The sequence below is a fragment of the Lagopus leucura genome, unplaced genomic scaffold (assembly GCF_019238085.1).
Source record: "Lagopus leucura isolate 7727_CA_CO unplaced genomic scaffold, USGS_WTPT01 Super-Scaffold_810, whole genome shotgun sequence".
In the NCBI taxonomy this organism is placed as follows: Eukaryota; Metazoa; Chordata; class Aves; order Galliformes; family Phasianidae; genus Lagopus; species Lagopus leucura.
The window spans coordinates 1,581,331-1,605,427 of record NW_024962261.1 but is presented as its reverse complement, the minus strand read 5'-3'; the positions used below and the strand labels follow the sequence as shown (position 1 = coordinate 1,605,427).

The following is a 24,097-nucleotide window of genomic DNA, read 5'->3' as shown; positions in this document are numbered from 1 at the left end:
GTGGGGTCTTTACTACACTTAGAACTGCTGAAGAAACCAAAACTTTGCCTATTCCAGAGCGCTTGCAAACTAGACTCTCCTTCCCCCACCTTCGCCCTTAAATTTCACAAACTCTTAAACTCAGTAGAATCGTGCAGCATTCCAGGTTGGAGGGGTCCTCAAAAGATCATCAGATCCTAGCTGTTATGGGAAAAGGTAGCTTAGATGAGGTTATCGAGTGCTGTGTCCAAATTACATCTTGAAAGCCTCTGGTGATGGAGGTCACCATATCCCTGAGGAAGTTGTTGCAGTGATTATTCTTGTTGCAAAAAAAATTGTTTATTTTATAAAGACAAAAACTCCCCCAGTACAACTTAGATCTGTTGCCCCTTGTCTTATCAGTATGGCTCCTTGTGAAGAGAACCTCTGTCACCTTGGTAGCTGTATTGTAAGTGCTGGAATGCTGTGATGAGGTTCCCCTCTCAGCCTTCTGTAGGGTGAAGAGATTTAATTTCTTCAGTCCTTTCTCACTGGATAGGTTCTCCAGTTCTTTGATCATCTTTGTGCTCCTCTTTTGGACCCTTTGCAATCCATCTGCATCTTTTTTAGGCTGTGGAGACCAGAACTGGACATAGTACTCCAGCTGCGACCTGCATTATCCATACTGCAGACTTTTTTCTGACGTGTCAGAGAAGTGTTAGGTTGTTGGAATTCCTTAGTGTGAATGACACAGTGTGGCAAAGCTATTCTAGCAGTGTAGCTTGGTTGGATAGGTATCTGTTCCACCCGTGCCCTCGTTCAAAGAGCAGCTGTGCTTATGTGCTCATGTAAAGAGTACAGTCTTCAATACTAGAACAGAAAAATTCTACCATAAAACGTCACAGGCAGTTTGAAAAAAATGAACAAAACAACTCACCTTAACCTGACAGCATGTAGTTGAATACAGTGTGTATCAAGTCTGACATAAGAGCTCTACAGAACTGGACACAGAAAAGAGAATCAATTTTTATTATTATTATTTAACTGAACAGTTTGGGGTTTCTGTACTGGTAAGGAATTGAATCAACATCTTGCTATCCCACTGCGTGTGCTAATTAAAACCATATATGTGCATTTGGTTTTATTAGTAGCTTTTTATTCTCATTTATATAAAATGAGCAGAAAACATTTGACAAAAAACCAAAATGTATTGACAAGAGTAGGTCATCAGGTTTCTTTCATTGCCTAAAGGCTTTATGATTTAGCATTTTTGCATGTTGAGCATCATCCTACTTCCCATGCAGTAATGCAGAAGTTAATGAAACTATTTGTGAGGTATGTGGTTGCTCTGAAGGCAAGGTATTCATGGTCTGGTACCAAAATAAAGTAATAAGAAACAGTGAGAATTAATTAGTGTTTGTAAAGTGTTGAAAATGAAACAGTGTGATATGAGTAGTAGTATTATGTTTGAAGCTTGAATTAAATGCTGTTGGAGCTGAACACTTTAACTTATATTGGTGAGTTGTATTTTGGTGAGTTATGATGTATACTTTAATCGCTGCTGACTTCAGACTTAACAAAGGTGGTTCCTTAATGTGACTGGATAATTTGCTCTCTGCCTCTTTTTTTTCTTTTTCAGTCGCCTTTGTCGTTCATATCCCATCTTGAAATCTGTCAGTATGTTTAAGTTCTGGGGTCCATCTGTTGTGGGTGACCGCCTTGTCTTCAATGCAATTGTGAACAATACATTTCAAAATAGGTAAACCTCTTCATATACTTATTCCTTGAATTCTCCAGCACCTACCTAACTGCATGCTTCAGATTTTTATCTGGTAGTTGGTTTTGCCTTACTGAATGAAATATTTTGCAAATGGAACTTAGAAAGATGTATCTATAAATACGTGCTTATATTATGTGCATGTTCCACCCCAGCATACAGTTGGCCCTTTTGACTGCCAGGACACACTGCTGGCCCACATTTACTTTCCTGTCACCAGAGCCTCCAGATTCCTTTTTTCAGGCCTACTCTCATCCCTTGGTCTGTGCGTACAGGAAGGTAGCCTCTTCATGGTATGCTTCTGCTGAATGTAAAATAAATGCTGTCCTGCTAATTTTTGCTCAGTTTTCTCACTGGTGTTTATATTTTGCTATTTAGCTCAATTTATTCTCTTCTTACTCATTCTATTTGTCTAGTGTCACCTTTTATTTTATTTTATTATTTTATTTTATTTTATTTTATTTTACTTTATTTTATTTTATTTTATTTTATTTTATAATCCGTGAAAAGCATCTGTCCATGCAGAATAATTTATTTGTTTCCTGCAGGAAGTATTTGAGTACAGCTTTGTGAACACAGGAAAGTGTTCAGCAGTCCTTCTTAGTATATCCTAGAGCTACTTTTGCATCACTTGTGGTAGTTCGGTGATTAATTTGAGCTCTTATTTCAGTGTGGAGGTTGGTGTTCGCGTCGAGGCTTATAACTGTGAAGAATGGATCAAGAACCAAGCACGACATATTAACAGTGCATATCTCATTTTTAACTCCATGAATGACAAAGGCGAGCTGCTCACTTTCCCCAAAATCAAACCTATTACTAAGGTCAGCTGTTACCCTTATACTAGAATGAATGTATGCATGGAATTATGTGGTCCTGCTTAGCACTCTGCATGTCACACAAGTGGCCGCTGTAGACTTGCTGGGAAAGGAAGGGCTAAGTAAGGCTCTGGAATGCTTCTTCTTGCAGCATTCAAAGCCTATAAATGAAGTGTTTACCTCTGATTGCAAAATTAATCGTTATTACTTTAGACATCCAAAACAGACGTGCATTGGAAGGTAGTTGTAATTAGAACTTCTGTAGTTAGGGAATGAAGAGAGAAGTATCTGCTGTGCATATTTTCCACTTTTCTTCTTTAGTCTCCAGTGACTGTATAAGATGCCCAGACAGCAAGAAACTGGTAAAGCTTAGAAATGTTAAATGAATTCTTATTTTTAGAAACTCTTAAGAAAGATGAGAAATAGAGTTAGTAGAAAAACCTTGGGAATCAAATCTCATGACACAGGCAAACTTTCTAGTTCTTTTGGTGTGGAAACAGAAGCATGTGTTTCCTTGAGAGAGGCAGTGAGAGCAGTACAAGCACTGTTCTTGAATTATTTGTTATCACCTGTCATTAACTAAATGCTCTAATTAATGAGATTTTTAGAAAGCAGTGTAGGCAGAAATGAAACTATTCTTAAACATCAAGGTATCCAGTGTATTAGGTGAAGTCACAAGGTTCACTCCTGCTTCACTCTTGGACTGTTTCCAGAGGAAAGACTGACTCGTACTCTTTTAAAAAATAGGGGGAAAACAGCACCTTAACTTGTGCCAGTAGAACAGTGCTTCCCTAAAAGACCTGGCTTAGAGGGGGCATTCACAAATTGAACATCAAGATAAGAAGATCTATACCATTTCCCACACAGTCAAACAAGCAAGTCTGGGAAAAATGGAAAATGCGCTCAAGGTTATTTAAACTTCAGTGGTTATTAGACTGAACCTGGCAGCTGAAATTATTAGTTTGTACATAAGAAAGGCTAAGATGCACTAATCCAGACATTCTGCTTACTCTAGTAAAAGATGCATGTCAGCTCTTTAAAGGAAACAAAAAGCTTTTTCCAGAGTATTAGTTCCTTCAGAGTGATAAGTCCTGTTGAGCAGTTTGGCTCAGTTTTTGCTCTTGGCTCACTTCCATGCTTCAGAAAAAAAATACTCCTCGGCAGAGCAGTGGTAAGGGAAGGGAAAGACCTGCTGCCTTGAAAGGCAAGGCACGTCTGTGCCCTAGGTCAGTGTGCACTGAAACAGAAATTCTTCCATGTGTCTGGCATGCTTTGAACACTAGGTGGTGGTGAGTTGGATTGACTGTTTTGTTAGGTGCCACATTTTAGAAGGAATAGAATGTATTGTGGTACACTGTGTGGCTGCCCTTGTGTCAGGACCAAAGTGCTAGGAGTGTGCTGCTGTGATATGATTTTTTTTAATTGGATTGATTTTGTAACTTAAGGGAATGTTGTCAAGTCAAAAGTAAACCACCGAATCAGGTTAATCTGGGGAAAGTTCAACATCCATATGTTCCTCATAGTACAGTTCTTTATATAATAATAATGCGTTCATGGGTTTGTCCATCTGTTACATTTTTTAGTTAGTCTGTTTGTTTGTTTGTTTTGTATGCACATGTGTTCCTTAAAATAATCAGATGTGTCCTTGTCTGCTTGACTTTTTAAAGGACAGTGTGCGACGATACCATGGAGCTATTGCCCGAACGAGAATTCGACTAGCCAGGTACAGTTGAACAACAGGGAAAATTTGGTTTTGGAAACTCATTTTCCATATGTCCACTAAAAAGCGATAATTTGTAAAGAAGTCTTAAGTCTGTTCAAACATAACTGTTAAGTTGCTTAGCAGTCTAGACTGTTCTGCCTTAGTTGTATCAAATTATTAGGGGCTACTCATCCCATAAGCATTTTGTTCTTGGGGTTATTTTTGTCTCCCCCATATTCTTTGGGGAAAAAAAAAGGAGTTACACAAACTTGTCCTGCAGTTGGCAATTGGTAAAATATTTGTAAAGCATTTGGAAGACACTTAACCCTATAGAACTGGTTGATATGGGCACATATATATATATATATATATATATGGAAAGTGTAAATAACTGTTTCATTCTGCTTTTTTTCTTTTAACTTTGTTTTAGAAAATACATGTTGTCCGCTAAAGAAGACAAACCTTATGATCTGTGGGAGAAAAGCAACCAGGTGATCTTTAGATTGTGTTCTACCCTCTACCTGAATAAAATACTGTACACTTTTTGAGTGTGTAAAAGAGTTGTGCAGACCCTGTCAGTTTCCACACTGTACCTGCTGTACCAAAGTATTGTGTTATTTGTGGAAGAATCAATAAGCCTGTGATAAAATGAGCTTTCTTTTATTCTTAAAAGGTTCTTACCTATTGATGTAAGTTTTGTACAGAACATAAAATGTGTCTCTAAGATTGAATCTTTTACCAGATAGTCCCTTAAGAAGCAGAGCTGGAATGAAGACAGGTCTCCTGAAGATTTATGTCCCACTGTGCCTCTCTTTTAAAAAGCTGTCAGAAGTTGTGGGGTTTTATTGTGTCTAGTGAGCTGGGGGAAAGACCTGGCAATGCAAACAGACAGGTGAACAGTGAAATAAGGTAAACTTCACTTCTGTGGGAAATAAAGATGAAAATGTGTTCATTCCTAGATGCTCTGCCTAAAGTGGTAAGTGTTTTCTGACTTGGATATGCAAGGCCATAGAATCTGCCAGTGCCGTAAACTAAAAAGTGGTGAACCTGAGCTTAGGTGAATTTGAGCACAAACCCAAAATGTTGTTTCAACATGGAATTGTAGGTAAATTTTCATTGCATTTAAATTTTCAGTGGCTCCCAGAAATATTTTCGAGATCTTTTTCTATTACATCTCGAAGTAGATAAATAATTGAGAATTATAATCCGGGAGGTGATTTGCTATTAACAGTGGAATCTCTGTGTATGGAATCTTAATATTGCACAGCATTTGTTTTCTGCAAGACAATAAACATAACTATGCAGTCACTGCTAAAAATGAGATACTTAGATTTATTTGGTATTGAATTAAAACCTGTCATTAAAGACTCTGAAGCTCTGTTCTCTTTTTACAGAGTTAAAAGAGAGCTCTATCCAGTGTAGTCATGCATAAATAATAGATATGTTTGCGCTTTCTTTGTTCTGAGCCTGCTTTGTAAAGCAACTGCCATGGTAGACCACAGCTTGATAGCAATGAGGAGGTTAATTTTCCAGTAGGTTTTAATTAGTTAGAAGAAAGATGGACAAAACCATTAATTTAGCAGCCTCAGAGGTTACCTATATTAACTTTTGGGTGGTCACAGTTTCACTGCAATGATTTGTAATTGAAGAAGCCCAAAGTGGTATTTTATAGTTGTTCAGTTAGGGTTATTTTGCCATCAGCCATATGAGTGCATATTCTCACTACTGAAGATATTTAATTCAGAAACTGCTGGACTGTGTATTCCAGAAGGGAAACTCTTATGGGAAAGTGTACATTTTTTTGCAGTTCAAGGGTAATGATGAAAAAAAAGATCATCTCATTTCTGGAATGTGTATTGTACGTTTACCATTCATTTGAATATATATGTATAAGAAATATATTTTAAATTTCAGGCATATATGAGTTACAGCAATATAGCTACACTGACATACCTGGCAGCAAAAACGGGATGGGAAGTAACCAGTACACTGAATAACGTAAGTACATGGTGCATTGGCTTGGCATTGTTTGATTTTACTTTGCCTAGGATTGAAAAACAAAACTTCCAGAGGTACCCTAAAAGGCTGCAGAGCTATTTGTCCAGAGCACTGTTCAACCTGAAAGTGGCATGGAAGTCTCTTAGAGTGCATGACTAGTGAACTTGAGATCTCTACAGAGCAGGCTTACAGGAAGTCATGATTGGGCTTGAGCAAGAGGAGAGTGTGAAAACACAACTGAAACTACATCTCTCTCTGAAGGGTTTTCTTTGGCACAAGTGAAGTACTTCTGTGATTTTGCCAATCTTTGATTCAAGTAAAACACCAAGCTTGGACATCTATGTGTAGGCAGTGCTGTTGAAGATCTTTTGGGATTCTCACAAAGAAAATTATCAGCAATATGTGTAGCAGTCTGTAATATGCTGCCTTCACCAGCTTTATAGCCTGGAAAATATTTCTTAGCAGCAGACGTTATGTTGAGGTAGGTTTAATTGACTATTGCCAGTTGGCAAGTGGCAGCAGTATATTTACCATATTTTTCAATTTCTGTCTTTTCAGGAGATCATTTGATTCTTTTTATGTGCAGTTTTCTTGTCAGGTGTCTATTTTCCTACATTTTTCCTATTAAAGCTCTTTTCCTGCTGAAGTGTGCAGCAAATCACTTCTACTGCTAGGACTGATGTCATAAGCCAAAATTTCCTAGACATCTCATATGAATTGGTTTTAAGTTGAGATTAACTTGTTTGGAAAAACTGCAAGAAAACTTTGGAGAAAAATCTATTAAGGTTTGTTTTCTGAAATATGTTTAGTGAGTAGCAGATTATTTAAAGATCATGCAGACTCAGAGGTGTTCTTAGGCAAGAAGAGACTGGTACAAACTGTTTGTCTTGCCTCCTGGATATCGCAGTCAGTGAAACTTCAGTACTGATTCTTACATCTGGTGAATATACAGCTGATGTAAGAGTATGTGAGTAAATCAGAAGGTATTCAGTGGTGGCAAAACTGCTTGTTCTGTAGGCATGTTGTTCCAGTAGTTTAAAACCATCAGTAGATAGACCGCACAGATGACAGCACTTGTGGTGGAGAAGCAGTCAGATTGAGACATTGGGCATTACTTTCAGAACTGCTAAGGCTTTATTGTTATCCAGTTGAAAACTTCTTTCTGCTTCCACTGGAACTGCCACAATCTCAATTTCTTTCTTAATTCAGATGCCTGAAATGTGTAATAGAACTAGCTGCAAATGATGAAATGACTTAATACAGAAAAAAAAACATACGTTCCAGATGGCATTTTAAACATGATCTGATTTTAAACACGATCTGATTCCCCACTGTCACCAAGCAACAATACCTTCCAATACTAATAATACTGATGCAGTTTGGAACTTTCTCACCATTTTGGATTTCTTTAAATAGTCCTGATGGTAAGATCTGCCTCTGAGACAGGTATTTTCTGACTGAAGATCTTGAGCAGTTTTTTCTTGCTGCTCATTCAACTGATTGCAGTGTGTATCTTAAAGCCAACAAAATCTTGGCTCAGGCAGCACACTGATGCTGTCAGTGGACAGAGAGCAGCCATCCATTCCCATTCTCCTGGGCCATTCTGCATAATTTGGCATTGTCAGTGATTACATATTCCTTAGAGAAGTGGCAAAGATTCAGGGTAGCACAGTACCATTTTTTTCTGGGATGAATGCGTTAATCCTCCTGGTTGTAGGAGGATTTTGGTGCGCTTCCATTTTGGTGCGCTGTGTATTCCACGAGTCTTCTTTTTCATCTTACTTAACATGCACTTGCAGGCAGCAGTTAGCAGAGGGTATATTTGTCCCCATACGTACCTGCGGTTACCTCCAGTTCAACCCATCAGGTGGATGAGATTTGCTCTTTAAAAAAGAAATGTGAGTGAAACCAGTCTTGAACATAACCTTTATAACTCCTTTGGTCATGTTCAGATGTGTGCTTGAGTTAACTACATGCTGATACAGGTGCAGTCCTAGGAAAGGCTTTCTGCAACTTCAGGTAATGAAATGTTTTTGTCTTAGGAACTGTCGGTGTGGTCATTTGTTGCAGTTTCATGTTCATTTCTGTAAACGCTGACACTAGGAATATCCCTTACGAAGCTGTATCTCAGAACTTTACATCATGTTTCCATAGAAATCAGGTGATACTGCTGATCAGTGCTGTACATGAAGACATTCATATTATGGGAAACAAGATTGTCAAAGACTGAACAGTGTTTTGAGTTGAAATATTGCTGTAGGCATATTCTGAAGCAGTGTGTCCATTTGTATTCTCATTTTTTCCTGGAGTGACCCCAGGTTGGCTGAGTGGTTTTGAAAGTAGAAGGAGGTACTGTGAGTTCATGAACACAGATCCACAAGACTTGTAGGCCTGTGTAATAATGCTGTCCTTAGCAGTATTCACTTTACAGAGTGAGGTTTGAACAGCTGCTACTCGCACTTTATTTTGTAATTCTGAAGTCTTGAAGAGTGTATGACTTGTTTGCTGGCTTACTTTTTGGGTTTGGTTTTTTTCCCTGTTCTAAAATGTGAAAATAGATGAACACACAGAGTCTGTTGCATGAATGCTTAGTAAACCCATGGACTTCTAATTTTTAGCTTGGCAAAAAGAGCAGCAGAGATGATGAAGCTTGAATTTTTTAGAAATGAAAATCTGTTAAAACTTTACAGGATTTGAAAAACAAATTAACAGATCTAATATTAACAGATCTATTATTTCTCTCCTGCTCATTTTTTTCCATTTTACAGGGTTTGTGGAACACCCAACCCATTCTTGGGCAAGAGTCGTGTGTACTTTTTTAATACAAGTTATTTCTTTTGAATCCTCCTTGACAGGGTTCAGACATACAGACCCAACATATCAGGACAATATTGTGCAAGCATAGGATAGTGCAGGCACAATCACATTTTGAGTAATGTTTTGGTGTACTGTGTGTGACTGATTTGTGTGGACAAAGGGAGCTGCAGTAGTTGAACTCTACTACCTACCTGTTCCAACATCTTCCTATCTGTTAAAGACAAGCTGCTGTACTTCATAGACTGAGGAGACGTCTCAGGGAAGTAGGAGATTCATATATTGTCTAAAACCATCTCTCTTAAAACACAGAGTCTGCTTTTCAAAAAATCTGCTTCCATTCGGATGTCTCTAGATAAGGTCCCAAAGCTTCAGTGCCAAGGGTTGCTGGATATGTTCCAAAATCCCAGAGGCAGTGACAGCAGTTGCTTGTTTTATTTTGTTTTGCTGAAACCTGTGTTGCCTCACGTGTAGTGCAAGGATGCCCAGTTCATGTACTGTGGCCTCACTCCAGCTTGCTTCTACTCACCAGTTTCCCATCCAGTGGATGCTACTCTGAAATCTGCAGTATCTGGAATTATCTCTACCTTGAAGCAGTTAAAACTGTGTGATGTCACTGTGCTATCAGTGTATTCCACGTTACGTTGTGCTGTATTGTACGGTAAAATTAATCGTGTTTTTAATACACTGTTAACTTTTTCAGATAAAAATATGGACCCGTGAGGATGGTGATGTCTTGTCATTCAAAGTAGAAATGCAAGTGAAGACAGCATCACATGTAGCTTTCTCCCTTTTGTCTGACTTCACATACTGCCAGCAATGGGACAAACATTTCTTGTAAGAACTTACCTTTATTTAAAACTGCTCAAATCCACTGACAACTAACCTTTTCCAAGGCACGTATTTTTTGAGATGTTGACACTTTTCTACCTAATTAAGACTAAAGTGCTGTAGGAAGTTGTCATTAAAAATTCATTAGTCAAAATATGGATTGGCTTTTTCCCTTGAAAACAAAATTTGATTTCTCCAAAACCTAGTTTAAAAATAAGTTTGCCCTGGCTCATCAGAAAAGCTGGGAGAGAGGTTACTTTTCACAAAAATGAACAAAATTCCGTGCCTAGATAATTGTATATTAGAAGGGTTAACAAGGTTGTATATAACTGGATGTCCGTATATGGTAGACACTGTGAGAAGTAAGCCAGAGCTGAAAACTCCATTGTGTTTGTCCTTTTTGGGATGATGATGATTAGCTTCATCACACAAAGTGAGAATGCCAGAAATTAAGATCTTCAAAATGTACATTTTAAGGAAAGTAATATCTTCCAAAGTGTGCCTGAATGGGTTTCAAAATATCTGTAAAAGGTGTTTTCTTAATTTGCCTTATATTGTGTAGAATGATGACCAGAGGCAATTGAATTTATATGATACTAGTTTAAGTAAGTAAGTGTTTTCTTAAAGTAGAAGCTTTTTCACTTAATTATTCTGCCTTGGAATATTTATATTAGAGTGAAAATAAGTGGAAGTATAGGAATATTTAAAATTTGTCATTTTCTGCCACATAAATGGCTTGAAAAAATGAAATCTGAAGAAAATTGTTGCTTTTCCATATGTAGAGCCAGAATTTTGGATTTCTTACAGCTGTATTGAAGCCCAATTTACTAGTGAAAATGGAACCCCAACTTAGTGGCATTTATTGCTGAGGCAATAGAGGCTGAAGTGAAATCAGTTATTGCCAGGGCAAAGGAAAATTCTGGGGTTTCTTTTTTTGTACAGGAAACTTAGAGTTAGTGATCAGTACTTTCAAGAAAGAGTCCTACTGGGTGGCCCTTTCTGAATGCAGCAGAACACACTTTGAATAAAATTTTGCTAATGTTTCCTAATTGTCACTCCTGTGATATGTCAAATGGACAGTATTTGGTCAGTCAGCAAGTATAATGGCATGAAAGCTAATTTTATTCCAAATAGGAATTAGTATGCAAAATATGGGCTTTTAAGACCTTGCTCCAGCATTCTGCAGCACTTTTTCCAGTTTTGTGGACCAGAAATGTTGTGTCAGGTGAGGATTGCATTAGAACTTAGATATTTTGTCTCTGTATTCTTGTCACGTTTTCTGCATCAGCAGGAAAACTATACATTGAACTTTAGGCTGGAATACATGTTCAGTTACTTTTCATAAGAGCTGTTGCTGCATATGACAAGTACTACATGCGTGTACTAAATGCATTTGCAGAACTTGCGAAGTCCTACAGGCTGTGAGTGAAGAGGACAAAATATATTACGTTACCTCACCACCTCCACACATGAGTGGCCATCAGCCCAGGGACTTTGTGATTCTTGTGTCTCGAAGGCAACCTCTTGAGCCCAGGTGAGCACAGAACTTCAAGTTGAGCTGTGAGCTCTGGACCCATAATTTGAATTGCTGCTGACCTCCACCAAGCCTGTTGTTTGATGGCAAAGATATTTAATTTCTTAAGATAAATCAGATGAGTGGCCGATTTAAAATATACATGGATACCTGAGACTGCACAGACATCTATTTTGCAAAGTGGACATACAATGAAGTGAGTTCAAAGCATCCCAGATTTCTAGCATATTCTAGCATTGCTTGTCTGATAATGACTCTTCAGGAGTGGTGTATCATGACAGAAAACAGGCCCGAGTTCCAAACAGCACCTTGGCAAAGCATGTTCAGATCCAGAAGTACATGATTGAGAGTTTGTTTTTTAAAAAATTACTTTGTAGTCTCATTTAATGTAGTTCTGGAAGAATTAGGGAAATGCTTGGACTTCACCAGTACCTGAGTGTGATACATCTGTTGTGTCAGAAAATGTTGCTGCTAAATGTTGTTTAAAGAAATCTGCTTATTTAACATAGATTGATTTTTCATTAGATTTCCTTTTGTTCTTGCATAATGAAACATGGATAAATGGGGCTGTTTAGTCTATTTTGTGTATGTTATTCCTTATTTTCACTATAATTTTTTATATTCTATAATTCTTCATGTTAATGGTACATCACTTCTATTCTGTACCTTGCTTGGATTCTTTTCCCCACATCTGGGAACCTGGATTTGGTTTGTCAGTGCTGGGACCATATCCATGTCTATCCATGAACTAAGGCCCTGATGCTGTAAACTTGGTTCATGAGGAGTTGGGGGAATTGGGGGAAAAAAAAAAAAAAAAAACACCACAAAAAAAAAAAAAAAAGCACAAAGCCAGACAGAAAGGAAATGTGTTGTAGCGATCATTCTTTCACTTTTCACACAAGTCCTCATGATTTGAGTCAGTAACAAAGCATTTTCAAGATAAATGAGCTTTTTTACATGTTTTAAGCATACAGGAGCATACTTGCCTTAATATAAAAATGACATCTAATAAAAAAATTTTGTCGTCTGTAGTTGAGGTCCTTTACATGCATTTTTTTTAAACATATATATTTTTTAAAAAGTTATGTTTTTCTGCTTGCACTGCAGTGAACCATACATAGTAGCTGTGAAGTCAGTAACCCTGACATCTGTGCCACTTTCTTCTGAACACTGCAGAAGTGAAATCCTGTGTGCTGGATTCCAGATCTACAGTGACAGCAGCAGCTCCTGTAGGGTGAGTTGCTCTGAAGGCCTCATCTGTGCCTCCTTTCCTTTGGTGCTGCATGTGCATGCGATCTTATTTGAGCTGACAGTCTAGAACAGTAGTAACAATAAAGGAATCAGTTTATCCAGACATCTGTTAGGTTATCTTTATTCCACTGTGTGGAATTTGTTTTGCCCAAATTCAGCCAGTGTGAAAGTGTCAACGGTTTATGGGCTGGTCCGGCCCAGTTCCGTGACCAGCAGGGCGGAGGGATCTGCGGATCCGCACCTCTGGGAAAGAGGAAGCAGGGGACCCCAAAATACTTGGAAACAACAGCACTGATCTGAGGTGGAACAAATGATTTTACTAAATATAGTATTAGTAAAATACAATGAGAGAGAGTCTGTTTGAACTGTATAGACCTCACCACAATGCTGGGGTGAGAAGTGCAGTCCAGTTGAGTGACTGAAGTACAGACGGCGAAGTGCAGATGGCGAAGCGCAGGCGGCGAAGCGCAGACAGCGAAGAGCAGGTGAAGAAGAAGGATCAGGTGACCTTGCTTGGAGTTATATCCCCTTGCTGACCGCAAAGTCTCCTGGGGAAATGTAGTTCTTCTCCGACGGACGAACATTCGGCAGATATCAAACCCCACCCCCAGTGCATTACATGATGTTATGGTGTGGAATACTGATGACCAAAAATCATAAAACCATGACAGAAAGTTAGGAATGAAGTCAAACTAAGCACTAAATAGAGACTGGCAGCTCTGGAGAATCATCGAATCATAGAATGGTTTGGGTTGGAAGGGACCTTTAAGATCATGTAGTTCCAACCCCCTGTTATAGGCAGGAACACCTCCCTCTAGACCAGGTTGCTCACAGCCCCTTCCAGCCTGGCCTTGAATGCTTCCAGGGAGGGGGCATCCACAGCCTCTCTGGACAACCTGTTCCAGTGTCTCACCACCCTCACAGTAAATAATTTCTTCCTTATATCTAGTCTAAATCTCCCCTTTTCCAGTTTAAAGCCTTTTCCCCTTGTTCTGCCACTGCATAGTGTTACAAAAAGTCCCTCCCCAGCTTTCCTGTAGGCCCCTTCAGATAGTGGCAGGCTGCTACAAGGTCCCCCTAGAGCCTTCTCTTTTCCAGGCTGAAGAGCCCCAGCTCTCTCAGCCTGTCCTTGTAGGGGAGGTGCTCCAGCCCTTTGATCATCTTTGTGGTCCTCCTCTGGACCCACCCAACAGCTCCATGTCCTTCTTGTGTTTGGCCCCAGAAGTGGTAGCAGTACTCCAGGTCTCATGATAGCAGAGTAGAGGGGCAGAATCACCTCCTTTGACCTGCTAGCCACACTTCCCTTGATGGAACCCAGGATACTGCTGGCCTTCTGGGCTGCAAGCACACACTGCCTGCTCATGCTGAGTCTTTCATCAACTGACATTCTCAAATCCTTCTGCTCAGGCTGCTCTCAAACCATTCTGGGCCCAGCCTGAATCTGTTCTGGGTAGTTCAGTTAATCATAAAATAAGCTTCTAGAAGGGTGTGCATTCTCCTGATGTTTGTTGCTGCTTGTCTGCCCTCACTGAGTACAGAGGATGCCCAGGGAATAAGTTGTCATTTAATGTTTAGTTTCTCTGTCTGTAATTATGTAATCTGAACCTTGTCCCTGGACAAGCAACAATGTCTCTCTCCTCTGTTGTTTTCCAACTTCCTAACTTTTTAATTTAAGAAAGTGTATTTCTGAAAACATTGAGTATCTCTTACTGGCTGAGATTCTCTTTTCAGGCAATGGTATTGATGGTGAAACACATCTGTGGGAGGTGAACTAGATGATCCTCATGTGTCCTTTCTAACTTGGGGCACTCAGTGAATTCCGTGATATATTTAACAGATTAGACAGTGTTTCCTGCTGAGCTCCTGTGTATATGTATGTATATTCTTTAGGACCTGGCATTCTGATTACTGTAAGACTATAGAGTCTTTTTGCTGAGCCTTGCTTTCACTTTCACAGTGCTTCTACTGCTTATGTGCATCTGTTCTCACCCACAAAAACTTTGACTATCAGCTAGTCTCTGAAATAAAAGGGCTAACTATTGCAGTCCAGGGTTCTTAATTTATATTGTTTTTATTTAAACAGGTGTACTACTTCAATCAAATGACATCAAGTCTTACGCCTTACTTAGCTGCAGGTCTTACTGGCTCATTAAACACCATTGAAGACACAGCTTTGGAGTGTATTAAGTTCTTGGAGCTGAAGGGCAGCAAGTGCTGAAGTTAACACAAAGTTGTGAAAAGAGTGTGAGAAACTGTCAAGCAGTATTAATTTAAGTTTTTGCATATGTGTTAATTGTTCTACAAGTTACTTTGAGTCATGCAGCTGACAGTGGACTAGAGCTGGATTTTGTGTCAAATTAGGATTAGACTGCATGCTCTAAATTCAAGTTTTCTATTAAAAAAAAGATTGAGGCACAAATTCTGCTCTTAAATCTGTATTTCATTGTTGGATTGGGCCTGGTGACATCCAGTCAACAGTTACTAATTTTAAATTAGTAAATACTAATCAGTCTAATACGCAGAGGACTGGTACTACCAAGTAGCTTGTCTCCTTCTCTGCTCAGTTTGCCCAACTCCTTGCATGTGCATTACATGTTCATCTACTATGCCCTACAGCAAATGTTTGTCATCTGTTAATGCTTGTAGTTTGTCTGTGTGAAGAAATGTGAAGTTCCAAACCCACAGCCTCAGTGCCTTGTCCTCAAGTATCTCAAAAACCAGTTCTGAGCTCAAGTTTGTTGTCTGGTGTTAGTTCTGCATTCTCAGCAGGATTCTGCATGAACTAACTTTAATGATAACTAATTCTTTAGAAGTAACACCTTCATTACCATTTAGCTTTCTGTCAAAGACAGTTGCTTATTAATACATAATGCAAGCTGAAATTTTAGAAGGCACATGTAAGGCCTTCAGAGCACTGCCTGCAATACAGCACTGAGAAGCCTGATGGCACAGGTGCTTGAGTCCACATCTGTACAGTGGAGGGGAGCACAGCACAGAGATGCAGAACAGCACCTGCCAATGCTGTGCCCTGACCCCAGTTCAGAATGAAAGCAGCACGTGAGCAGAGCTTGGAATGTACTCCTCTACTTAAACTTAGATGACAGAATAAGATGCAAGTAAAACTGTCACTGTCAGCTGCACAGGAAGAAACTTGAGAACATATGGAGACCTACTGCAGGAACTCCATCCTTCATTGGCTTGAGGAAATTTTGAAATTTTGATTTCCAAGTGCAGGCTGCTTTCTCTGCTTTCTCTATAATATATATATATATATATATATATATATATATATATATATATATATCTCCACTATGAAGTAAGTACATCTAAGTAACAGAAGGGAAAGTTTACTTCCAATACCCCAAGGGGCCAAAATACTAAAGATCAAGATTTTTGGGTGCTTCTCTTAAAAAGTAAACTACGCAAGCTCCCTTGCTCTCCAGCTACTGGCACAGGCTCTCCAGGGCAGGGGGCACAGCACCAAGCTGCTAGTGCTCAAGGAGCATTTGGACAATGCTCTCATTGACATGGGGTTTGGATTTTGGGAGGTCCTGTCTGGAGCCAGGGGTTGAACACACGATTCTAATTTTCTCTCTTTTTCAAGTGAGTTTCATAACGCGTATCTGAGAAAGAGCATGATTTGGCTTACTGGTGAAGTACTCAGGTAATTAAACATGCATAATCTATCAGATTATCGCACGTACACACTACCTGATCCATCATGTATAGCAGGAATTGTACCCCAAGCTCTCCAGATAGAAAGCTCAAGTCACATAAGGTGTAGCTTTACCTGATAACTTAGCTGTCAGACAGCTCAAGTGTGCACATACACTGCACAAAATCATTCAAAGAAACAAAACCAATCTAGAATCCAATTGATATTTAGAAAATGCCTGCAACCCCTTTCAAAGAAAGAGAGGCTTAAGATCAGCATAATTATATTCGTCTCCGATACAGCAACATCCTTAAGGTAATGCTACTGATCACCTAAATCAAGTGGTCATAAAGCCCTGTGACAAAATGCACGTATCCCTATGCTTTCACTGCAACTACACTGCATGTTAGCAGAGGAAACCAACTTCCCTCTTCAGAGAATTAGCAGAAGAAATGCTTTCCTGCAAAAAAAAAAAAAAAATATATATATATATATATATATATATATGTATATATATATGTATATATATATAAATAAACACCTTCTTGATGCATTTCTGTTGTTCCCAGATTTTCAGTCTGCTGGATGAGTCTGAATTGAACTGAAAAAAGCAGGGATACAGACCCAGCAGCAGCTGTGCTTGGTTTTCAGGAAGCAGCAATCCACTCTACGCAGTCACTTCACTGAAGTGAAGCAGTGCACAACCACTGCAGTTTAGCACCCAAAGGAGGCTTTCAAAAATTAATAACTTTCAGTACTTTCACTTTGGGTTTCTGTAGCTTAGTTGTTTCTGTTGTTTCTTCATCATCAGCACTCATTCCATTGGCCCATCGCCCAACTGTAACCTGGTCTGCAGAGTAAGAAACAAGAGTTTATGGAAAAACTAAACATTATCATCAGATTGAGCTTTCAGATTTGAGAAACATTTGGCCCATAAGGGCCTGCTTTTGGTTCAGCAAAGATCTATCAATTTAGACATCTGAAACCAATTGCCTTCAACAAGTGTGTGTCTGTGTTTTGTACCCTAATCCCATCCACCACAGATTTTAAATGTTCCAAAATCTTATGCATCCCTTCCTATTTGACTGTCCAAAAATTCAGAGGGTACACAAAAGATACATTAACTCTGAAGTCCTAATAACTCTTGTGTGAAGATTTCACAATGTGTCAGGCATCTCTGAATGTAAAGGAAAGCATTCTTGAAGAGAGAAAATCGAGAAAAAATTACATTTCTCAACTTGCCTCCCTAAATATAAATAAACACTTTTCCCCTCCCCCATTTTAAATATTATTTTGACCAGTTCTCTTTCATACTGTTCATTATACTGCCCAAAAGCAGAAGGAGTTGCAGGGATGTTTATTTTAACCTTGTCTACAAAATTACAGTGGCTCTACAAAATCAGCACTTGCTAGCTCCTATTAACTGTCATACATATGTGCACACCACTACTCCAGACTGGACCAAGCAATTTAATGACTGCAGCCACTCATGTGAAGGAGCAAGTTCTTACAGGTTGCCTTCCAGACTCCTTGCATAGTGGATCTTTGCTGGTCAGCACTACCCACTGCTCAGGAGCCTTTGGTGGAAAGAGATGGCTTGACTTTCAGCAGTGCTGTTTCCCACAAATATTTCTTTTCTCCTACAGCATCTGCACAGGATTTCCATTTACAAAAGGTATTAAGCACGCAAAAATATTTTGCTGCTAACAGAGTGTGCAGAAGCCCAGCAAGAGACATCACAGATTTGCAGCAGTTCTCTGACAGGCACCATCCAAACCAATCTGCTGTGGCTGGTAGGTTTGGCAAAAACAAAACAAAAAACAGAAAAAAAACCTAGGTTTCACATCAGAAACTTCTGAGAGCAGTAAAGACTCAACCTCACTCGTTCCAAACTAGCAAACCAGCACACATCTAAAATGGCACAGATGTGCTCTCAAACACAACACCTAGATTATATCGCATCTGTATGATCATTTAGAAAAAGCAGTTGAAGTACAGAACTCTGCTGCCTTTGTAAATGTTTTTTCACATCAATTCTTCAGAAACTTACAGCATATTATTAACCCAAATGTTCTGCAAGTAGGAAAACCAACAAATGTTTCATCACTTCAGTAATGTGTTGTTCTCCAAACCTTGGACAGTTTTGCCTCTCTTAAATTATTTTTTTTTGTGGAGTTTTTTGTTTTTGTTTTTTTTAAAATAAAAGATACATAGAGTATCTTCTATACATATGAAACAGAAAGGAACAGATTTCTTCTGTCTAATGGTTTAAGAAAAATAAATGCCCTTAGATCATATCCTGGCACATAAATTGTATACCCCTATCATAATTAATATATTACAAAAATGCATTCTAATGTGTAACACATACTGACGAATTCAGTGCAAACCAATCTGCAAGGAGGTAAAAAGAAAGAACTATCAGTGAACAAGGGAAGCTGTTCACCCAAAATACTTTCTATCAATTGCCTTACCACAAAGGAGGGCTCAGTTAAACATCAAACATTTCATTAAAAGCCAATCAGCTAAGCAGAATTGTAATCTACTTTTCTATCTGCACAGTTAGATGAAACCAGTGTATCAGCTGGCAAATCTAGCAGGACTGGCTCGCAGTCTCTTCTCACAGCCCTTTCTCAGATGACTAAAATGCCTGCCTGCAGATGGAGCTTATAGCAACTGCCAGAACCACCACACTGCAACTGAAAAGACATTCAGCTTCTTCACACAAAGTGCCTGCAAAATAAACTAATTCTAAATTTTTTCTATTACAGCTGCTAACAATGTGAACAGCAACATAAAGAGACATTTACTCATACAACCCTCAGAAGCATACAAGCTAGATTTTTTAAAACTGAAAGTTCCTTTTGCCTAGCAACTCACTGTCTCCTCTCAATAAAAGCACACATTTTTAATGGCAATGTGCCATCTTGTTACTAGAAAGCTCTCTACTCGCACTCTATGCCACCTCCTGCACCTCACCTAAGTTCTGGTTTTCCGGACAGTCTTTTCTGTAATGCTCGACAGAGCCACAAAGTCTGCAGCAGCCACCTGTTAAAAGATAGAGTTGGAAAATAAAACAATACAAACCTACTCTTCTGCTCTTGAAAATTTTTGTATTACACTTCTGTAGTTACAACCTGTAGAAAAGATGCATCTCCACAGACAGGTCAATGCTCCTAAGCACTATTACATAACACCTTGCAGCAGATGAGCATACAGCTTTAGGAGCCAGCACACACACCTTCCTAGGATTCTGTATCTTACAGATAGCACCCACATGTAGTAGCAAGGCTCTGTCAATCACTGAATAGTACAAATTTCACTCACCACATACAGGATGTTTCTGCTTACTTACAAGGAAGGCAGGCATTGCAAAATCTGAGTGAAATCTACACACTTAGGTGTAGAGACATTTCTCAATAAAATCACTTCACCTGATGATCTTTCTTTTGTGAGAGCCCTTTTTGTGAGTGCCACAACCACTGGGCAACTGTATGATCAAGTCAATCAGTAGAGCTGATTTCTTAGAACATCTGGAAGTCGTGGCCTATTTTTCAACTCTAAATTTCTCTTTGATCTTTTACAGTGTCACTTTCCATATAAGACAAATTATCTCTGTGTGTAACTATGACAGACCTTATTTTCTGTGAACACTTCTCATTGTCTCATTGTTGCTGAAGTATTAAACTACAAAGGCTACTAAGGCCCTAAACAGACCAATGTATGTTTCTATCACATTCTAAGTTGTACATAAATTGAAACACACATTGGCCACATACAAACAGATTATGGTTTTTTTGAAATACTCTTGAAACTGTCAAGTGTAAGTAAATTCTCATACTCTGCACTTCACCTCCTCTTTAATGCTAAGATCAAAATTGAAATAGGAATCTCCAGATAGTGAATACTAATGATGAATTCTGTCGATCTGATCTGTGTTCACCAAGAATAAAAGACATCTGAAAGTTGCTCTTCTTAATCCAAAATGTTTCTTGGTTCTGTGTCACATAAGTAGGAAAAATATGTTTTATTTGCAACAGATCACTGCACTCACCTTCGGCATACAATCCTTTGGGATTGTCAGGACATGACCTTGATAGATGTCCCATCTCACCACAGATGAAACATTTTGCATATGGAAACGCACCTGCAAAATTCCACAGATTACAACAAAAGTTAAGAACACTGTATAGTCACAGACAACTCTGAAAACATTGTAAGAAACAGTATGATATAGGATAGTGTAACTGCAACGCCAGGTTTGTTGTTACAAGACTGTATTCCTTTAAACATATTAATCGCTGTCTGCAGAACAGACCACAAATCAACGTATCAGTAGGAAGAATACTCAGACCAAAGCACCCCACAAAATGCAAACTTCTGAATCATACCAACAGCTGGGTCTATCTTTGCCTTGCATTTGCCAATGTCATGCTCTGTGGATCCACACCGGTAACAGATTCCTGTACCCATATCTTGACTTTCCAGTACAGCTGGACAATCGGCAACACCATGGCCAGGTTCCCTGCAGTGGAAACATACCTTTAAAAATAAAAAATAAGTTACATGCATTTTTATACGCAGTTCACAGAGCAAAGCACAGCACTTACCGGTGGCATAACTACAGAGTTTTCTTACTTTTGTTATTTGATTATCATTTTTATCTGCCAGATTTCCACTAGGTCCCAATGTATCTTGGCTGAAGCCTAGGAGGTGCTAATAAATACATACCTCTTGCACTGACATTTGAAGTTACTCCAGTATGTTAAGCCAAGGTTCAGTGAATAGCTCAGAAAAACAAACAAAAAAACAGCCTAACAAGGCCTCTAGGCTTTTCAGAAGGCAAGTATATCAACAACAGCTTAACACTTCAAACAAAAATGCTTAAGACAAAAGAGCCATTGCAGCACAAACAAATTAACTGCCAGTGGTCTCTGCCTCTAAACAAGGTGATTATTGGTGCTTTTTTCCTTCACCAGTAACGCATGCAGGATTTTTGTCCCAGGCCACTGGGAACTGAGCACTGCAGCTGAGTGACAACTTCTGATCCTCACTGCAGCAGAATTAGTTCCCTGAGATTGTTCTGGACATGTAAAAAGTAAACACAAGCAAAAACGTGTCAGTACTGATGTCTCAAAAGCTGCTTATATGAGTTGCTGCATTGCAACTCATTTATAAACAAAAACTCATGGTAGTTTGTATGAATGAGTAGCAGTCACTTTCTTTGCCATTTCAGAGTCCATTTAGAATAACTTCATGAGTGACCACTCTCAGGTGGTCTCATTTGGAGTTTGCTGGAGATCTCACTCCAGTTCTCAGGCAGAAGGTGCTGCAAAAAAACGATCCCATAACATGATGAAATTGCAAACGCACACAGGAACACTGCACTGTCACACAGAGAGATAGAAAACACATTTCACCCGGGAACAAGGCTGGCCATTCCCCAAAGCGCTGCAGATCAGCACGTAAGCAGAAAAGGCATGCCAAGGGTGAAATTCCCTTAAACTGCGTGTACTTAATGAAGTCCACTTACGCTAAAACTCACTTTATAGAACCACAGGACCAAACCTCAGCAGGGATTCAACCCCGCTTAAGGCTGAGATGCTCCCTTCCCCTCTACCACCGCGGGCACCCAGCTCACCATGGCGTTTTTCCTTGCCTCCTGCCTCCTCAGCCTCCTGCCCTCCCGCCTACGGTCCTTCTTCAGGGCGGCCGCCGCCTCCTCCTCCTCCTGCCCCCGGCCGTTCCCCGCCTGCTTCAGGTACGCCGCAAACCCATTGACATCTTCGTTTTGGTACGTTTTTTTCCTTTTATTCTTCCTCTCCGGCCCGCCCTCCGCGGGCCCCGCCGCCATCTCCTCCCAGGGCGTGGACTTCAGCGCCTTGCCGCCCGCAGCGGCGACTTTCCGAGCCCACCTGGTCATAGCTGCAACCGTCCTCACAACTCCCGCCGGAAGCGGAACTCCGTCCCCGCTGCTGCCGGCGCGGCGTGTCGTCACTTCCTCCTTCCACCGGAAGGGCAGCTGCCGCTCGGCATTCCGCCGCCATCTTGGGGAGGGGGGCTTGTCTGTGGGGACTGATGTGTGCGCCCGCGGTGGCTGCACTGCCTGCTTTCTTCTAGTTACGCTTCGTAGCCTTATAGCAGAGTTCTTGCAGGTCGGGAGCTCTGCAGGTGCAGTTGTGCTGGCTTAACCGCTTAGCCTTGAGTAAAAATAGTGCTTTATCACAGAACCATGAGGTTGGAAAAAAACTCTTAAGATCATCGAGTCTAGACATCAGCCCATCCCCACCGTGCCCGCTGACTGTGTCCCTCAGTGCCACATCTCCACGTTTCTTGCTAACCCATGGGGACAGTGAATGACTCCACTGCCTCTGTGCAGCCCATCCCAGTGCCTGTTCACTCTCACTGACAAGAAATTCTAACTAATATCCAACGTGGACCTTCCCTGGCACAATTTGAGGGCAGTCTCTCTTGTCCTAACACTGTTACGTGGGAGAATGGCCCAAGCCCTACCTTGCTACAACATCACCTTTCATCAGGAGTGGTGCTGATGGCATCAGAGTGGTCCATTCCTGCTGAACCTGATTGAAAGCCCAGAACCAAAAAACTCCCAATGGAATTGGAATTGGTCACACTTCTGTCTAGATTGCCCCATTAAGGTCACAACCTAAGCCTCTGGGACTGCATTGTTCTAAATCCCAGCAGAGCAACGGAAGAACAAAATACAGTAAGAACTTGATTTCTCAAGTCAGTCTTCTTAGCATTTCTCTAGATCTCCATTGCCATTCTTGAATGGATAGAAAAGCTGGACAACATTCCTTCTTTATTAGTCATCTTCAATGTTTGTTACTCCTTCGAGAAGCAGACGTGTTGTCCTTTGCTGATTTTCCAAGGCTTTGCTTCCACTAGAGGGAGATAAATGTGCACAAAGAGGGCACTGATGTTGTGTGTTTTTGCTGTTAAGCGGCATCCTCAGCAAGAACCAGCACGGATTTGGGAGTAACAAAAAGTGTGTGTTTTGCAGCCAAAAATAATGAATGCTATTTAAAAGCTCCTGTTAATAAATTAGGAAATAAAATCAGAAAGACTCCAGATTTGATTTTAAAATTAAAAATAATAAATTTTGCCAGTGAAGTTACAGTTCAATTACAACTTGAGGTCCTGGCTTTTCTTACAGAATCCTGCTGGTGAATCTGTAGTTCAGGAATGTCCAAAGCTAATTCTCATAAATGGCTACTGGAAACAGCACCGGTGCATGGTATGGAACATAAAAGCAGCTATGGGTCCCGTAGATATCTAGCACAGCTTCTGATCTCCTCCACACCAAACTTGCAGCAGATAGGCCTGCAGCTGCCCTGCTGGTAAAACAATACAGGGAAAAGCTGAAGAGCAGCATCAGCAAGAGCAGTAGAGTTCTGCTGAAGTACAAGTACTGTCATCTCTTTTTGTGGTCTGAAATCTTCTGTGCATTATGTCTCTAGAAGACAGTGCCCCTTAGGGTCCCCAGTCACGTTTATTTTACAGCCAGTGGAGAAAGCTGTTTAGTATCTTTCTGCTGAACCAGTAAGACAGCATTCCCTGTACAATAGTCTTTAGCAGTGATCACACCTGTGCTGGTTTGGATTTTAGTTTCAACTTAATTTCAGTCACCTGGTAGCTCTGCTGCACACAGGCAGCAGGTGAGAAATGAGCAAGACAGCAACCATGAAAATCATGGTAAAAATGTATGACCCACCCACCCCTCCCCCCCCCCTCCCCTCCC

At 40.0% G+C, this 24,097-nt stretch overlaps 2 protein-coding genes across 2 annotated transcripts in view; one reads left to right on the top strand and one right to left on the bottom strand.

Annotated features, from left to right (window-relative positions):
* ACOT12 (acyl-CoA thioesterase 12) overlaps positions 1 to 15,089 on the top strand; it is a 29,815-nt gene extending 14,726 nt beyond the window's left edge. The window contains exons 7-15 of the mRNA XM_042866217.1: positions 1,598 to 1,717; positions 2,406 to 2,556; positions 4,218 to 4,273; positions 4,683 to 4,743; positions 6,167 to 6,250; positions 9,768 to 9,901; positions 11,295 to 11,429; positions 12,537 to 12,663; positions 14,764 to 15,089. Coding sequence (XP_042722151.1) covers positions 1,598 to 1,717; positions 2,406 to 2,556; positions 4,218 to 4,273; positions 4,683 to 4,743; positions 6,167 to 6,250; positions 9,768 to 9,901; positions 11,295 to 11,429; positions 12,537 to 12,663; positions 14,764 to 14,898 — 1,003 coding nt within the window. The 3' untranslated portion in view covers positions 14,899 to 15,089. The remainder of the gene's footprint in view (positions 1 to 1,597; positions 1,718 to 2,405; positions 2,557 to 4,217; positions 4,274 to 4,682; positions 4,744 to 6,166; positions 6,251 to 9,767; positions 9,902 to 11,294; positions 11,430 to 12,536; positions 12,664 to 14,763) is intronic.
* A 901-nt stretch (positions 15,090 to 15,990) lies between these two features.
* ZCCHC9 (zinc finger CCHC-type containing 9) lies at positions 15,991 to 22,286 on the bottom strand. The gene is made up of 6 exons (XM_042866334.1): positions 21,977 to 22,286; positions 20,727 to 20,877; positions 20,390 to 20,482; positions 19,315 to 19,383; positions 16,877 to 17,185; positions 15,991 to 16,795 (listed from the first exon to the last, which is right to left on the bottom strand). The coding sequence occupies exons 1-5, from the start codon at positions 22,256 to 22,258 to the stop codon at positions 17,070 to 17,072; spliced, it is 711 nt and encodes a 236-aa protein (XP_042722268.1). The 5' UTR covers positions 22,259 to 22,286; the 3' UTR covers positions 15,991 to 16,795; positions 16,877 to 17,069.
* Between the last annotated feature and the right edge of the window lie 1,811 nt (positions 22,287 to 24,097).